The sequence below is a fragment of the Puma concolor genome, chromosome B1, assembly GCF_028749965.1.
Source record: "Puma concolor isolate L17-30 chromosome B1, mPumCon1.1.hap2, whole genome shotgun sequence".
In the NCBI taxonomy this organism is placed as follows: Eukaryota; Metazoa; Chordata; class Mammalia; order Carnivora; family Felidae; genus Puma; species Puma concolor.
Genome location: NC_141670.1, coordinates 143,060,029 through 143,076,888, shown reverse-complemented (window position 1 = coordinate 143,076,888; position 16,860 = coordinate 143,060,029). Strand labels below are relative to the sequence as shown.

Sequence of the window (16,860 nt, the reverse complement as noted above, 5' to 3'; positions counted from 1 at the left end):
CCAACCTCTCCTCAACACCTCTCTGTACCCTGCTAAGATGGACTAGGTTACTGTTCAGAATTATCCCCTGCCCACCCCATCCATCCCACCCAATAGAATTGGCCATCTTATTTGTCCAATAAGTTGTTAGAAGTCATGATACAAGCAAGGGCTTCAGAAGTGTCTGTGCAGTTGAGTGTGTCCTCTTGTACTCTGACATGGCCAAAAGACCTTCCTCCAGGAAGTTGTTCCCCCGCCCTGCCTGGACCCAGAATGAACACAGGGAGCAGAGCCATCTCAGCCATCCTGCAGTTCTGAGAAAATAAATGACTTCTTTTAAGCCCCTGAATTTCAGGATGGTTGGTTATATAGCATTATGGTGGTAGTAGCTGATACAGTTGCCCACCCTCTTATAATTTTTCACAATGTCCCATTTAAAAACTAATCTTTCAAGTAATCTAGTCTGTAATGCTATTCACACCTTCTCCCAGGAGCCTCCTGCTCCTTGTACCCAACATTCTAGTGTTTTCTCTCTTTCCTTTCCTCATTTCATTTTCAAATGATAATGTCATCAACCCAAACACCTGTGAACAAGAAGCTATGTATAATAATGTTCACCAAAGAATTATTCATGGTAGAAAAATATTGAAACAATGCAATGTCCATCCTCAGAAGAATGATGAATCAACCATGATATAGTCATAAAATGAAATACCATACAGCAGTTAAAATGAATGCCTAGCTACTAGAGTAGCTAGCCTTGAACAAAAGAGCCAGTGGAAGTACATACATCACCGTATCATTATTTAAGTTGAAAAGCCTGCTATATAGTGTTCTATAATACTTACAGCTATATCAACATTTTGAAACAAGTATAACAACATGCAAAAAAATAATAACAGTTTATTGTTGGGTTATCTCTGGAGAAAGAGGGAGGCAAATGGATCAGAAGGAGCACAAAAGGAATATCAATTGTATCCATTTATCTTTTAAAATATCTCAAAAACATTCTCAATGAATACAACATAACATTTAAGCTTTGGTTAATCTGGGTGTTGAGTACACAGGTAGTCAATATTACTATAATATAATTTATTCTTGTTGGTATCTTTAAAATATTTCACAATTAAAAATTTTATATAGTAATTTTTAAGTTTATTTATTTTCAGAGAGAGAGAGAGAGAGAGAGAACGAGTGGGGGGGGGGGGGCAGAGAGAGAGAAAATCCCAAGCAGAATCTGCATTGTCAGAGCAGAGCTTGACATGAGCTCAAACTCACGAACCATGAGATCATGACCCAAGCTGAAATCAAGAGTGAGCTCCTTAACTGACTAAGCCACCTGGATGCCCCTATATAGTAACTTTTTCAGAGGAAACTATGGGAGTTGTTGTAAGCTGCTTGCTACGGTCTGAATGTTGGTTTCCTCTCAAAATTAGTATGTCAAAATCCTACCTCCCAAAGCAATGGAATTAGGAGGTGGGACCTTTGGGGTGATTAGGTCATGAGGGCAGAGCTGTCATTAATGGGATTTGTGCTCTATATTTGTGCCCCAGAGAGCTCTCTTGCCCTTTTGGCCATGTGAGGCACAACAAGAAGACAACTGTCTACAAACTAGGAAGGGGGCCCTCACCAGACATGAAACCTGCCAGAGCCTTGGTCTTGGACTTCCCAGCCTCCAGAACTGTGAGAAATAAGTATCTTTGTTTTTATAAGCCATACAGTATATGGTAGCCTGTTATAGCAGCCCGAACAGACTAAGATACTGCTCTTCTACCTTAGGCTGTTCCCAGCCCTCTTGGTCATTGTCTAATGTTGCCTCTTGAACAAATCCCGGAATTGGCTCCACCCTAGTGTGGCACCTGCTTCTTCCTGGGAAAGGGTGCCTGTTCTATCCTGACCTCCATCCTTGGCTTTTGCCCTCAGGCCTTTGCTGTAAAGTCTTGCTCTTTCAGGGGCGTTTCACTAAAGGCAAAGAGACTAAAGACTGTGAAATCCCACTGGGAAGAGCCAAAACCGCCACACTGCCCTCATTCCACCTCTCATTAACTTCATTTGAAGTCCAAATGGCAGAGGATCTAGAGTCTCCCTGTAGGATTTTAATTTTCTCTTCTCTCTTTTGATTCACAGTTTATGGAACCTGCATAACTGCCTTTTTAGAGGATGAGTTGGATCCCTAGACCAGTCTCCCTCGAACATGTTCAGTGCTTCCCCACTACTAAGTTGTGCCCAAACACTCGAAGTGTGTCATTCAAGATTCAGCCCTGCCCAGAGGAAAGGTACATAAGCACTGAGGCCAGCGCTGAGTCCCAGTTATGACACTTTTTACTCCAGTGGCTCTGGATAAATCACTTGGCCTTTCTAAGCTTCAGTTGCCTCTGTTGCAAATTGTGATAAAAATAGCACCTCCTAGAGTTGCCTTGAAATAAAAGAGGGGTTGGGATCAGGCACTTAGTCCAATGCCTGATACCCAATCAGCGGTAGCTGCTAGTGTTCTGTACTACATTCTTCAACACCCAACTCACGATTCCCTCAATGCAACCAGGGCCTTCATTTTTAGCCTCCTTTGTTTGTTTTGTTGTTCCTGATGCCTAGAATGCCCTTCTACCTTCCTATCTCCCAAGTCTGTGGTTCTAATCCTCATACTAGAGAGCCAATAAGCTTAGCAGAGGGATAATACAATTCCCCGGGTTCAAAAATGAAGTTCTGTCGTTTCCTCCCTGTGTGACTTGCTTAAATCACTAATCTCTCTGTCTAGGTTTCCTCATTTATAAAACGGGGGACAGTAACAGTACAGGTATCCCCGGATTTTCCAAAGTTCCTGTGAGGCCACTTCGCTTTCACCAAATGCCGACATCCTTAGTACCTGTTTTTCCTAACTGAAAGAAGAAAGGAAAAAAGGCAAAACCAAAAACAGTCTTCAGCATTTGTTTTGCAGCAGCCCTAATGGAGGGAGGGGACACACCCAAGCCAGAGCGCCCCCCCCCTCAAGCTCCTTCCCCCAGAATTACACTGAGCATCTCATCAGCAAGTCTCCATAGCTTCGAACTATATCTATGAGCACATGAGCTTCCTCTCCATTTGTTTTGTGCATCTGTTGGCAAGATGTTTCTAAGATACCAGAAAGGCTTACGAGAGGTTATTGGGGGAGGGGGGGGGGGAGAGGGGGGCGGGGCAGAATCTGGGAGCGCTCAAAAGCTTTTCCATATAAATTAATGGTGATGGCTTCTTCACTTCCTGCCATTTTGGCTTAGGGAGGGTTTCGCAGGAACACTACTTCCAAATACCTGGGAAACCGGTATCTACCCTATAGGGCTGTTGAAAGATTGGTATTACGGCATCCTCCTAAAGAATTTAGAACAGTGCCCGGCCAAAGTCCATGCTAGAGAAATGTTATGGGCTGCCACTGGTGTGGAGTGTTCGCCCTCCGTTCCAGGCCTGAGCTTCCTGGGAGCCGGGACAGTGTAATCTTTGAATCCACGCGCCTCGAACGAAATAAGCACTGCAGTTAATCTGCAGAGCTTAACGCAAGAGAAGGGGACGTGGAAACCGAGGAAATGGGTCTCGGTGCGAGGGTGTTGGGAGAAGAGGGCGGGAAAGCGTGGCCACCCCGGAACGCGGAGAGCTGCGGCGCCACCGTGCAGAGGTGGAGCCCCAGCGGCCGCGGAGCGCGGCTGGCTTTTCCCAGGGCCTCCGGCGGCGGTCAGGTGGGGCCCGGAGGCCGGGGGAGGGGCGGGAGGAAGGGGTGCGGTCGCGGTCGCAGACCCAGCGGACGCGGAGCACCGGCGGACGGGCGCACTCCCTCTCGCGGTTCTCCCGCACCCCGGGTCCCCGCGGCCCCGCTTCAGGTAAGTTCAGCCTCCCCGCGCCTCGCGCGCGGCTGCTCGGCAGCTGGCAGAGGTGGGCGCGGGGCCCGATTCCCCGCGAGCGCAGCCCACGCCGCATACCAGCGGGCCGCGGGGGTGCGGGGCCTGAGAGGCTTCAGGGAAGAGAGTCCACGACTCCTATTTCAAATTGGAGGAAACTGAGGCCCAGAGGAGCAACTATGGGGTGTTCCGGGGAGTCACCCAGCGGTGGTGAGGGCGGGGCGCAAAGCGACCCCCAGCTGGCCCTGCGCCCTCGACCCTTCAGGTTCCATCACAGCTAGCAGCTTACGGATCCAGCTGGCCATCTCGGCCTCCCAAGTCCCGAACGTGTTGGGGACAGAAAAAGAGCAGGGAGTCACAAATGTCCTGTGGGTCCCTGGGGGCTCCGGAGGGGCTGGCTCGAGCTCCGTTCTGAGGACTTGGAACCCCACCCATCCCTGTGAGCAGTTTCTCCTCTTTAAGTTAAGCCATTTATCCTACTACACTTAATTATTTTTAGGTGGTAGAAGAAAAGTACATTTAGCTATTAAGTATTGGGAATCGGAGGAATTTGCTTTTCCTTGAAAAGACTCCCCTTTTCTTTGATTGCAACAGAGTCCATTTCACGGCTCATGAATCATCCTGCTGGCATTTAACTCAGCAGGTGGGGAATCTGACTCCTAGATTGCAAATGACCGTATATAGGAAACTGTGGTTTGTGCAAGGTCCCAGGGGCTCTGGGTCCCTGATGGCTCCTCTGGCTGCTGATAAGGAGTTACATACACAGCCAGACTTAAATTCTTTCCCAGGATTTGTGTTCTACACAGACCACAAGTCTACCATCAGGGAGAGCTACATTTACAACTTGTTTTATCAACATCGTAAAAACTGTAACTCATTATAATGTTATTCTGCAAAGATATTACCATTGGCTTCATGAAGGCAGAAAATTTCAGACTGGTGAGAAAGGGAATTTAAAGATGTAAAGAAAACCAGAATCTTGTTCTCAGAGCTATGGTGGTTGTGTAGAGCAATCTGTTGAGAAATAGGAATCGGGGATGAAGTAAAGGAAATGAGGGAGGTACTCTAATCCCCTTCTGAAAAGCATCATTAAAGTTCTGTTGTTAGGTCACATGGCCTCCAGTATGGAGTGATTTCTTAAAACTTCAATCAGTAATAATTGTTAATAATTTACAATTCCCAGATTGTACTGGATCAACACATATTGAACATCAGCTTTGACAGTGTTTGGGATAGGCACTTGGAGAAGGCAGAAGCATGGAAGTTAACTTCATACCTTTGGAGTGTCACTGTCTAGATTCAGGAGGGGAACACTCACTTGCTGTGTGGCTGGACCATTGTTGTACCTTCTCTGTGCCCCAGCTTCTTTAAATGCAAAGTGGATAGTATTAATGACACATAGCTCCCTAGATTATTGAGGTTTATATTAAATCATTCATTCATTCAATAAGTGCTTTTTGGGGTGCTGGGTGGCTCAGTCAGTTAAATGTCCAACTTCAGTTCAGGTCATTATCTCGTGGTTCGTGGGTTTGAGCCCCACATCAGGCTCTGTGCTGAATGCTTGCTCGGAGCCTGGAGCCTGCTTCAGATTCTGCTCTCTCTGTCCCTCCTCTGCTTGTGCTCTGTCTCATTCTGTCTCTCAAAAATAAATAAATGTAAATTTAAAAAAAAAAAGGTACTTTTTTAGTGCCTTCCATGCCCCAGAGAACAAATATGACAAAAAGCCTTGCAGAATTGACCTAGTGCTTTTTATATTACCTGGCACATAGTAAGAACTCAAAATGCTAGCTGACATTATAATACATATTACTTCATTCTGTGCTAGCAGCCCTCCTCTTTTTACAGATGAGGAAACTGAAGCTCAAAGAAATTGAGTTTTAAGATACAAAATCAGGGGATGCCTGGGTGGCTCAAGTTAAGCATCCAACTCTTGTTCTCAGCTCAGGTCTTGATCTCAGGGTCGTGAGTTCAAGCCCCATGTAGGGCTCCATGCTGGGCATTGAGCCTACTTAAAACAAAAAAAAAGAGGCAAAATCAGAACTAGGACACCTTGTATCGACTGTGTATACAGAGGGATGCAGTGTTAGACCTGGTAAGTAGAGAGCCCATTGCCCTAGGCTACAGAGCGCCTGAGAAAATCAGGCTAAATATTTCCAGGAACTAATAGTGTTGATTTCCTATGAACTTTGTTCTGGAGCTATCTTTAAATTTTTAGATTATTTTGTTCCCAGGATCAGTGGGAGCAACTTGTATTTCTAAATCCACCATGGAGATATACCAGCATGTTTGAATAGTGTCTACGTATGAAAAGTGCATGGGTTCCTAAACAGGGCTCCACCAAAGAATTGCCCTTTTCACCTCTGGGCCCTACCAGGAACCAGACTGCCTTCTTAAAGAGCAGGCATGTCTGTTTATAACAGGCTGTAGGCTTGGAGCCTTGTCAAATGTAAATGGAGATATCACAATCAAGCACGAAGAATCAAAGTGAAGCCAGCTAGAATTTGTTGACCATTTTTCTGCTGCTGTTCCTTATGATGGTATGGATTCTGGTTAAAAGAACTCAGCAATCAACATAGTTCTATTGGATTTTCAAATGAGTCAAGAATTTGCTTTCCAGGAAACATATGTATAAACCTCTGAAGTGTAGAGATTTTCTTTTTTCTGTCTTGTTTTGACCCCTACCCAGACCCAGCACAATCCCTTGTATATAGTAGGTGCTCAGCAAATATTTGTTTAGCAAATAAGGTACTTGATGTTAGAGACACATCATCTTACTGAGATGGTTTCTCTTTGAATGTTGACTTCTGGTTTGCGGATTAAAGATTAAGGGTTATTCTGAGATTATTGTGTTCTGAATCCCAGATTTATTCTGTTTAGTAATTTTTTTTTTCTTTTAATAGTTTAGTGTGATCTCAATTCAAGCAAAAGTGGGATATCATGGCCTCTATCTGGGTAAGTAAAAACCAAGCCCTCATAACTTGTCTTAGTCAAATCAAAATATAGAAAGTCAAATCAAAATATTAGTAAAAGTGTCTTGAAAGTTGATAAAATGTTCATTGGAAAATATAACATGCCAAAAAAGCTAGACGATGTCTAAAAATAATAAAATATAAAAATGTATTTGTAGAGGTACATAATTAAAATTATTTTTGATGATACCAAATTAAAGATCAATAACAGTAAATTTCATCTGTGATTTGGGAATTTATTATATGGTAAAGATAATGTTTCATATCAGAGAGGAAAAGATAGCTTATTCAATAAATAATGTTAGGAAAAGTTCTAGCCATTTGGGAAAACAGTAAATCTGTATTCCCTCTCCCTTCTTACATTAAAAAGAATTTCAGATGGATAAAACACTGAAATGAAAGAGACAAGATATGAGAGAATTTTAACAATAATCTTGGAGGGCCATCTGGGTGGCTCAGTCAATTAAGCGTGTGACTCTTCATGTTGGTTCAGGTCATGATCTCAAGGTTTGTGAGATTGAGCCCTATGTTGGCAACACAGAGCCTGCTTGGGATTTACCCTCTTTCCCTCTCTCTCTCTGCCCCTCCCCTGTGTGTGTGATCTCTCTCTCACTCAAAGTACATACACATTTAATAAATAAGTAAATAAAAATAAAAATAATCTTGGAGTAGGAAAGGCAGTTACAACTATGACCCAAATCAAAAGCCTAAAAGAAATACATTGATCTACTTAACTGCGTGTAAATTTATGGTTTACATGCAAACAACACTATTAATAGAGTCAGAAGACAACCACAGGGGAATAATATTTACAGGATAACAGACAAAAAACTTATTTCCTTAACATAACAATTACTTGAATAGGGGCACCTGGGTGACTCAGTCGGTTGAGTGTCTGACTTTGGCTCAGATCATGATCTCATGGTTCGTGGGTTCGAGCCCAACGTTGTTGGGCTCTGTGATGACAGCTCAGAGCCTGGAGCATGCTTCAGATTCTGTGTCTCCTTCTCTCTCTTCCCCTCCCCTGCTCGAGCTCTGTCTCTGTCTCTCAAAAATAAATAAATGTTTAAAAAATTGTTTAATTACTTGAATAAATCAATAAAAAAAACTCAATGGAAACATTTGTAAGGGACATGAATAGGACATGAAAAGAATTACAGATGTAATACAAGAAAATATATGAAAAGATGTTATCTCTCACTAGGAAATAAAGAAATGTAAACAACACAGTGAGAAACCATCTCTACCTAAGTATTGGTAGAAGCGAGGAAAACATATAGTAAGACCAATGTCGGAGAGTATGTCGATAAGACAAGTACTCATACTCTGATCATGGGAGATTAAACCTGGCACACTTTTGGATGGTATTTTGGTGATATCTATCAGTGTTTAAATGCACACCCTCTTTAACCCAGTTATTCCACTTCTGGGTACTTATCCTATAGATATACTTACATAAGGCTGAAAAAAATACAGGCTAAAAGACATTCATTTGTATTCATGAAAATATGCAGGCAGCATAAATGGCCATGGGGTATGAAGTGAGTAAGTGACTCATTTGTAACTTACAGCCATTTTTAGGTGATCATTAAAAAGAATGGGAAAAAAGGGGGTCCGGTCTTTATATACTGATGTAAGAAAATGTCCAAAGAGGAGTGCCTGGGTTATTTGGTTGGCTGAGTGTCAGACTCTTGATTTTGGCTCAGGTCTCGATCCCAGTGTTGTAGGATCAAGCCCTGCATCAGGCTCTGCCACTGACAGCGTGGAGCCTACTTGGGATTCTCTTTCTGTCTTTCTCTCTTATGGGGAGTCTGTGTGGCTTTGTTGGTTACTCTTGATTTTGATTCAGGTCATGATCTCATGTTCGCGGGATCAAGCTTCGTGTTGTCATGCTCTGTGCTGACAGCACATGGAGCCTGCTTAGGACTCTCTCTCTCCCTCTCTCTCTGCCCCTACCCCCCTCTCAAAATGAATAAATAAACATTAGAAAATTCTTTCTCTCTCAAAATAAATAAACATTCACACACACACACACACACACACACACAAATTCTCTCTCCTTCTGCCCCTCTCGCCTACTCGCCCTCTCTCTCTGAAGTGAAAAAAAAAAAAAAATTAAAAAGTAATCAATGAAAAATAATCAATTTACAGAATATATCTACAGAATGATTCTGTTTATAAGAAAGAAAAAAAATATCCATGAAGACTGAATTACATGAAAACTTTTTAGAAAGGCAGAATTGTGAGCAAGGGCACATTTATTTTTTAGTGCATCACCGTCCATGCTCTAATTTTTTTGTGAATCATGAACATACATTATATTTCATGAGTGAGGGGCAGAAAGGCCTAAAGAATAGCTTGTATGGAGATGTACCAGCCCTAAGCATGGGTGGTGCTGGGCAGAGGTGTGCTGCTGCAATTGTTGCTTGGCCCCAAGTTATTCCCTTACCATGGCCAGGAGGCCAATCAGTCCTCTTTCCAGATCTGAAATTCCTGCTGCTATTGTAAACACTTGGTGGAATCAGATGGGGAACAAAAAAAAAAAAAAAAAAAAAAAAAAAAAATCTCTCTAGTCCTAGTCCGTTAGTAATTCAACCTGGGATTAGTTGGTCAGGCTCTCTAATTAGTGGGTCAGCTGACACCTTCAAAGTCATGGCTCATTACTGAAGGGCTGGGAGAAACCCAAATGTGTGAGAGAGGGTGTATTTGTTTTCTGTTGCCACCATAACCAATTACCATAAATTTAACAACTTAACACAACACCCATTTTTTTAATCTCACGGTTCCTGTGTGTTAGAAGCCTGAACTTGGTCTCATGGCACTAAAATCAAGGAGTTGGCAGGGCTGTGTTCCTTTCTGCAAACGCTGGGAAGCATCCATCTCTGAGCTTATTTAAGTTGTTGGCGAAATTTACTTCTATTGACAAATGAATGGGTGAATTAAATGTGGTACGCTGTCCCCCTTTTTCGCGGTTTCACTTTGCATGGTTTCAGCTACCCACAGTCCACCACAGCCCAGAAGCAGAACGTCCTCCTTCTGACAAATTGTCAGAAAGTGAACAGTAGTGGAATACTTTCTTTCACTAGTTTCTAGATCTCAGCGCCTACATCATTCACCTCAGTTCATCTCATCACAAAGGCATTTTATCCTCTCACAGCATCACAAGAAAGGTGAGTACAGTTAAGATCTTTTGAGAGAGAGAGAGACCATATTCGTATAACTTTTATCACAGTATATTGTTATAATTCTTTATTAGTTGTTGTTGTTAATCTCTTATTGTGCCTAATTTATAAATTTAACTTTGTCATAGCTATACATGTATAGGGGAAAATAGTATACATAGGATTCAGTATTATCTGCAGTTTTAGGCATCCACTGGGGGTCTTAGAATGCCTCCCAATGGATGGTGGGGAGGTGGCTACTGTATATCCATACAGTGGAGTCTTATTCAGCCTTAAAAAGGAAGGGAATTGTGATACATGCTACAACATGGATGAACCTTGAGAACATTATGCTAAGTGAAATATACCAGTAATAAAAAGACAAAATGCTATGATTCCATTTCTATGAGGCATCTGAAGTAGTCAAATTGATAGAGACCAAAAATAGAGTTGTGGTTGGACCACATAGAGACCAAAAACTCCAATTGTTGGGCTGGAGAGGATTTGCTGCTTGATGGGTATAGAGTTTCCATTCTGCACAGTGAAAAAGTTCTGGAGGTCTGTTTCACAACCGTGTGAATATTCTCACCACCACTGACCTGTACACTTAAAAATCATTAAGATGGTAAATTTTTGTTTTACCATAGTAAAAAAAAAAAAAAAACCCTCAGATTTTTGTAAATATTCTTATCACTAACTTTTATCTGTTCTGTTTTTCCCCCTTACACACAAAAGCACATTAAACACCTAAAAACAAATAAGCAATCAAGTCCATGCTTTTCTCCTAAACTACAGATCAGTTTGCAGTTACCAGTGGATGGTGAGTTTATTGGAGTGTTATGATCAAGAGAGAAGACTTTGGTTGCTATTTTAGTACATTGCCATGGAAGATGAAAGACTAGCTGGTTTCCTGGGTCTATAAATTTGAGGTGTGTTGTGCAACCATCCATTGTATCAGATGAGTCAACAATCTATGTTGCATTACTGTTTCCTTTGGAACTGTTGCATATCTCTGTTCAGGCATGTGTTCTCCTACTTAAAACCCAAGGAAAGGACCTGATATTGTAACAGTTTGTACTCTTTGGACCCAGGGTCCCTTGTCTTCTGTTGCCTTTAGGTCATAGCAAGCATTCAGGCAACCCACAAATTAGAACTAGTCTTAGGAACATAACTTGTGTGTGTGTGTGTGTGTGTGTGTGTGTGTGTGTGTGTGTGTGTGTGTGTTTGATACCTTCATTGCTTTGGGGGTGGGGGGCAGGTGATCAGGAGCTCTTGGGGGGGGTGGGCCAACTGCCTCTTCACCACAGGCTTCTGGCTGTGCAGGATGGCATTGGCTCTGCCAGTGGCAGCCATGCGCACATCAAGGCGGTACTTGTTTTTGAGGACCACGTACCTGATGCTGCTGAGGGCTGCCTGGGCATTCTTGTTAATGGGCTGCACGTAGGAGGTGTCAGGTTTTTGCTGGTTGGATCCCCGCTTCATGACTACCACTAGACCTTTGCCATCCGCTGCGGGTCAACACCCACAGTCTTGCTGTGAATCACCCCATTGTAGAGGAAGGAATTGTGAGCCTTCAGGTTATGGGCTTCATGCTATGTGTCTGCTCACTCCTCTTCATCAGGAAGCTGGAGCAGTTCGGCACCACCATCCATTGAAAGTGGGAGGACATGGCAGCAGAGTCAGAAAGAGCCGGAACATGACTTTATGAAGATGCCATAGCAGTATATTTCCTATACATGCCTTCTACAATGCTGGCGCTCTCGAGCAGATATTCTGGGGTCTTTGCTCCTTGGTCAATTCTAACTTATTTTTACAGAATAAGGAATGCAATCTGCTATTTGTTTGAATCCTCAAATTACCATTTTTATTATGCTGCTAATTTTTTTCTAAACTCATAACCACTGTAATCCTTATGAGCTAGTATAACATCTTAACTTGCTATACATTCTCCCTTCCCCAGTCCAAACTCTACTTTATAAATGAGGAAAACATGGAGCCACTCAGGAACCAAGGGATAAAAGGTATTTTACAAAAATGTAACTTCACATAAATGTGATGCCTGCAAACTTTGTCTTGAAGAAGTTCATCAAAAGGCAGTTAAACAAAGCAGCAGGTACCTGCCACATTGAGCTCTACTGGGAACAGAATGAAGACAGTCCAGCCACAATCCCAGCTCTTCTCTCACATAACCCTTTAATGGGTTAAGAAGCGGGCTCTTGACTATGACCTTGAGCAAGTTACTCTCAGTCTCTTGCTATCTCTGTTACCTCACCTGTAAAATGGGTATAACAGTAGTACCAACATCATTTAGTGCTTGTAAGCATTAACCCAGTTCATGTAAAATTGCACTAGCCGTGCCTGGCATGTAGTGAGCCCTCAGTAAACGTTAGTTGTAATCATTATCATTCCAACGTATTATTTTTTAAAAATCATCTTCCTAGCTAATTAGTATCCCTGCAACTGTTTTTGTAAAGGAGTTTCTGGGGCCTGATTTTATGACAGATCAACAGCATCCTCTTCCCCATTGGAATGATTCTGAGCCATCTGAAAACAGATGGATTTTCCTCAAATAGATTCTTTCTGACCACTCCTATTTTGAAGATTATTTTTAGAGCAGTTTTAAGTTCATAGCAAAATTGAGGCAAGGGTAAAGAGATTTCCCATATACCCCCTGCTCAGACACATGTGTAGGGTCCTCCATTATCCACATCCCCCACCAGAGCGGTACATTTGTTGCAACTGATGAACCTACATTGACTCATCAGAATCACCAGAGTCCACAATTTCCATTACAATTCACTCTTGGTGTTGTACATTCTGTGCCTTTGGATATTTGTATACATTTAAAGATATGAATGTTCTGTTCCCACTCCAAGTGTGTATACTGCAGAACAGTGCTGACGCTCACTACCTGGAGTTAAACTCCAGGTTTAAGAGCCCTGCCCTCACTTCAGACACCAGCTGCATGCCTCAGAGCTACCTGCACTTCTGACCTATACGTTCAGAGATTTCTGTGACCCTCTAGCTTTCAGTAATCATCTAGAACAACTCAGAGAGTTCACTGAAAGTGCTGTATTTGTGATTACAGGTTTTTAAAAAAAAAAATTTTAATGTTTATTTATTTTTGAGGGAGAGAGAGAGAGAGAGCATGAGCGGAAGTGGAGAAGGGGCAGAAAGAGAGACACACACAGAATCCAAAGCAGGCTCCAGGCTCTGAGCTGAAGTCAGATGCCTAACCAAGTGAGCCACACAGGCACCCCATTACAGTTTTATTAGAAAGCCTGCCTACACATAGAGACATAGAGCAAGGTCTGGAAAGGCCCTGTGTCCGTGGAGTCAGGACACATCACCCTCCTTTGCACATCGTGTGTCCACCAGCCAGGGATCTCCAGAGTTTTCACTGGGATTTCATGACATAGGTGTGATTGATTGAATCACAGGCCATGGGACTGAAATTAATCTCCAGTCTCCTTCCCCTCCCAAACTGCCATCCTACAGCTATCTAGAGGCTTACCCTGAGTCACCTTGTTAGCATGATAAAGACACTCCTCTCTCAGGAAATCCCAATGGCTTTGAAGCTCTGTGCCAGGAACCCAGGACAAAGACCAGAGATATTCTTTGTTAAATGAGTATCTATATATGTATATATACATATATCTATCTATATCTATCTATATATGTATATATCATCATACATATATAACTCACATTAAGGCTGCACAGAATTTCCAAATATCATATTCCTTTATCGTTTACTAAAATTATATTAACAATAAGGTACTGGTTACCTTGTGCTGATCAGAACTTCTGCTTGGAAGTTACCATCTTTAATAATAAGGAACACAGGGGAAAATGAGTACATGTTTTGTAATAAATACAGATTAGCAGGCAAAATCACTCAAAGCATGAGGTCCATGGAGAAGAAACACTTAAAGGGATTCTTGATGGTGGAAAGGTTGGGGAAGGCTTATGTAGGGTGGAGACTTACTAACAGGAAAAATTAATCCCTGACAATGTGTTCTTGTGAGGAAGAGAGCACAACTTTTCTTCCCCACCCAACCCTTCCTCTCTTTCCCCGGAACAATATTGGTGCAGTTTGACACATGAGGACACAATGGTTCCATTTCCGCTGTGTAGCCCGGAGTAATGACACCAACAGTAGGGATGCCTAGGAGAGGTGCCATGTGCTAATGTGAGAGAGAATTAGGGAAAGTAATGCCTTTCTCTTCCTTTCCCATGGATGACACCAGCCCCGGGCTGTTGATGCTACTGGTCCTGGGTACAGAGAGTTGGTGAGAGCCCTGTCCAGTTCATGTATCTAATTTTGGTGGGGACATCCCACCTGACCTTTCTTTCCTGGTGTGTTTTCTCTTCCTAACCACACAGATCTAAAACATGTGTGGGAGAACACCTGTGTGACACACATGTGGTTGTGTTGAATTTCTCCTCTGATCTCCCTGCTTACTGCATCTCAGGGCTGGAGGATCTGGCTCTAAAACTGTTTTCATTGAACTAGACTCCTCACATCCCAAGGAGATGGGCATCATGCCTGATTAGGTGCTCTTCAACACGACTGCAACTTCCTGTCTGGTGTGTGTTTTAAGCCATGTTCCCTAAAGCTTCTTTGGATAAATATTGGCACTCAGACAGTTGCAAAAATGGTCCTCTGCAGGAAGTTAATGAAAAACAGGTAAGACCTGGATTTCAAATCAAAACATTAGAGCCTTGTTTCAGGACAGAGTCTGGAAAGAAACACTGTCTAATCTGAGTGAGAAGAGAGAGGATTCACTGGCAATGAATGGACTGAGCATTAAAGAGCTGTCCTTCGCCACCCCCTGGCCCCAGGTCACCCGTGAAGGCCCCTCTTTCACACTTAATCATAATAAAAAGTGTAATTTGCCAAATCTATGAGTCGCTATTGGAGAAGCCTGCTAAATCACAGGCAAAGAGGAAAAGAAAAAGTTTTAGATTGAGAGCAAGCAATGTGAAGGGAAGAGAAAGAGGGAGACACAGAATCTGAAACAGGCTCCAGGCCCTGAGCTGTCAGCACAGAGCCCGACGTGGGGCTTGAACCCACGGACAGTGAGATCATGACCTGAGCCGAAGTCGGATGCTTAACCGACTTAGCCACCCAGGCGCCCCAAGCACAAGCATTTTAGAGTACAGAGCAAGAAGATTAATACAGACGGAGAGGTCTCACGTGCATTAGAAGAGAATAAGTCAAAAGGGCAGAAAATTCTCAATCTGTCCCTTCCTCCATTATCAGATTTTGCTCCTTTGGTTTCTAACCATTTGTGTTGGAGTAAATACTTCACCTGGGTTCTGAAGGCATGTTTAAATAGGTGTAGTGACAGTTCTGTCTGAACAGCATGTACAAAGCTGAAGAATGCATTAGTCAGATTTTTGAGGTATGACATGGAGCTCTGAAAAGGCACATAGTGGCATTTGAGAGTTATCAAAGAAAGCAAGACTTAGAATAAGAAGACATTTTTAATTCACTTATTCACTTAGCAAATATTTGCTAAGCATCCACTACGTGCCAGATACTTTTTTAGGCTCTGAAAATACAGAGAAAGAGAAATTTAAAAAACATGGAGCTTATGTGCCTCTGATTTTTATTAGGGAAGGTAGCTAATAAACTAAGAAGTAAATGTGTATTATATAAAATCGGTTTTAAGTACTCTGGAGGAAAGCAAAGATGGATAATGACAGTGATGGAGAGTGTGCTTTTTCTGCTCAGATATGTGAGCAGAAGTCAACATGGAGTGAGGGAGTGGGTCAGGAGAATATCTTGGGGAAGAGCATCCAGCAGAAGGAACAGCAGGTATAAAGCCTGAGATGAGATGTATCACCCCCTGAGGTGACAGGAGGGGGACAAGGAGTTTTGGGGAGGCATGACACTTCTGTTTTGGGGATCCTTCAAGGACCACAGAGAATCTCAGTAGTCCCAATAGCCTTTGTATAAACTCTTCAAGGAATTTCCATTATGTAGGTTTACTTTGCATTAGGAAGAGTTCTTAGATCTGTAGCAACTTGTTAGGATTGTCACTTCCCAAACACACACTTGTACAAAACTCATAAAATAACGCATGTAGCCATCATGTTATGTGGGCATTAATGGCCTTGGCCACAGACACAAGAAATGTTCTTTCTGTAATATTACAAACAGTAAACGTCCCTGATCTCGGTCCCTCATGGGTGGATTTCCATTCCCATAGAAGTGATGTGGGAGCAGACTGGGTGTCACCACTACATTCCCAACATCCTGCCAAACCAGTGCCATTTTCTAGCTGGGTACCCATTTTAGAAGATGTAGATGATGCAAGATTCCCCAATCCAATAAGTCAGCTTCCCTGTATCTTCCAGAATCTTCCAGAGTTATACGGCAGGTCCCTTTGACAGAAGTGTCTCTCCTGGAGGATGAAGTCGGATATATACTTCATCTAACTGAGGATGTGGCCAGCATAGCCATACTAGTCTTCCACTCTCTGTGGCTCTTGGCCAAGCAGAGTTTGGTCAAGAACTGTTAGCTAAGTTTAAGTTAAACCTGACTGATTGTGGATTAAAAGTGTAATCTTCAAATACTGCTACTAAATAACTCAAAAGAAGATGAATATAAATTATTTATAATCCACTTCAAATAAGGAAAATTATTCTGAGAAAGAAGTTTGTGTTGATAAAGACTTTTGGGAGGCTCAGTGTTTCAGACTCAATCCAGTTAGTTAGGTTTGCTGCCTTCACCAAAGAACCCCTGAGTGCTTGGAGAGACAGTTAGAAAGACATAACGGAGTCACTGGACACATCCCTGGTTCACCAGGCTTCCACCCTGGCTTCTGGAACCAGCTTTGAAAGATCTGGAATAGCCTGTGGTACTGAAAGTGGCCACTA

At 42.6% G+C, this 16,860-nt stretch overlaps 1 protein-coding gene and 1 pseudogene across 2 annotated transcripts in view; one reads left to right on the top strand and one right to left on the bottom strand.

Moving 5' to 3' along the window:
* Positions 1-3,342: 3,342 nt before the first annotated feature.
* The window catches only part of ANXA3 (annexin A3), a 52,491-nt gene continuing 38,973 nt past the window's right edge, over positions 3,343-16,860 (top strand). Inside the window, exons 1-2 of one of the 2 annotated variants that reach the window (XM_086704781.1) lie at positions 3,343-3,543; positions 6,743-6,794. In XM_086704781.1, the coding sequence (XP_086560907.1) occupies positions 6,780-6,794 (15 nt within the window). In that variant the 5' untranslated portion in view covers positions 3,343-3,543; positions 6,743-6,779. Of the gene's footprint in view, positions 3,544-3,632; positions 3,825-6,742; positions 6,795-16,860 lie in introns of those variants that run through there. The other variant, XM_086704780.1, reaches the window with a different exon arrangement.
* On the bottom strand, positions 11,169-11,641 carry LOC112858750 (large ribosomal subunit protein eL28 pseudogene; annotated as a pseudogene).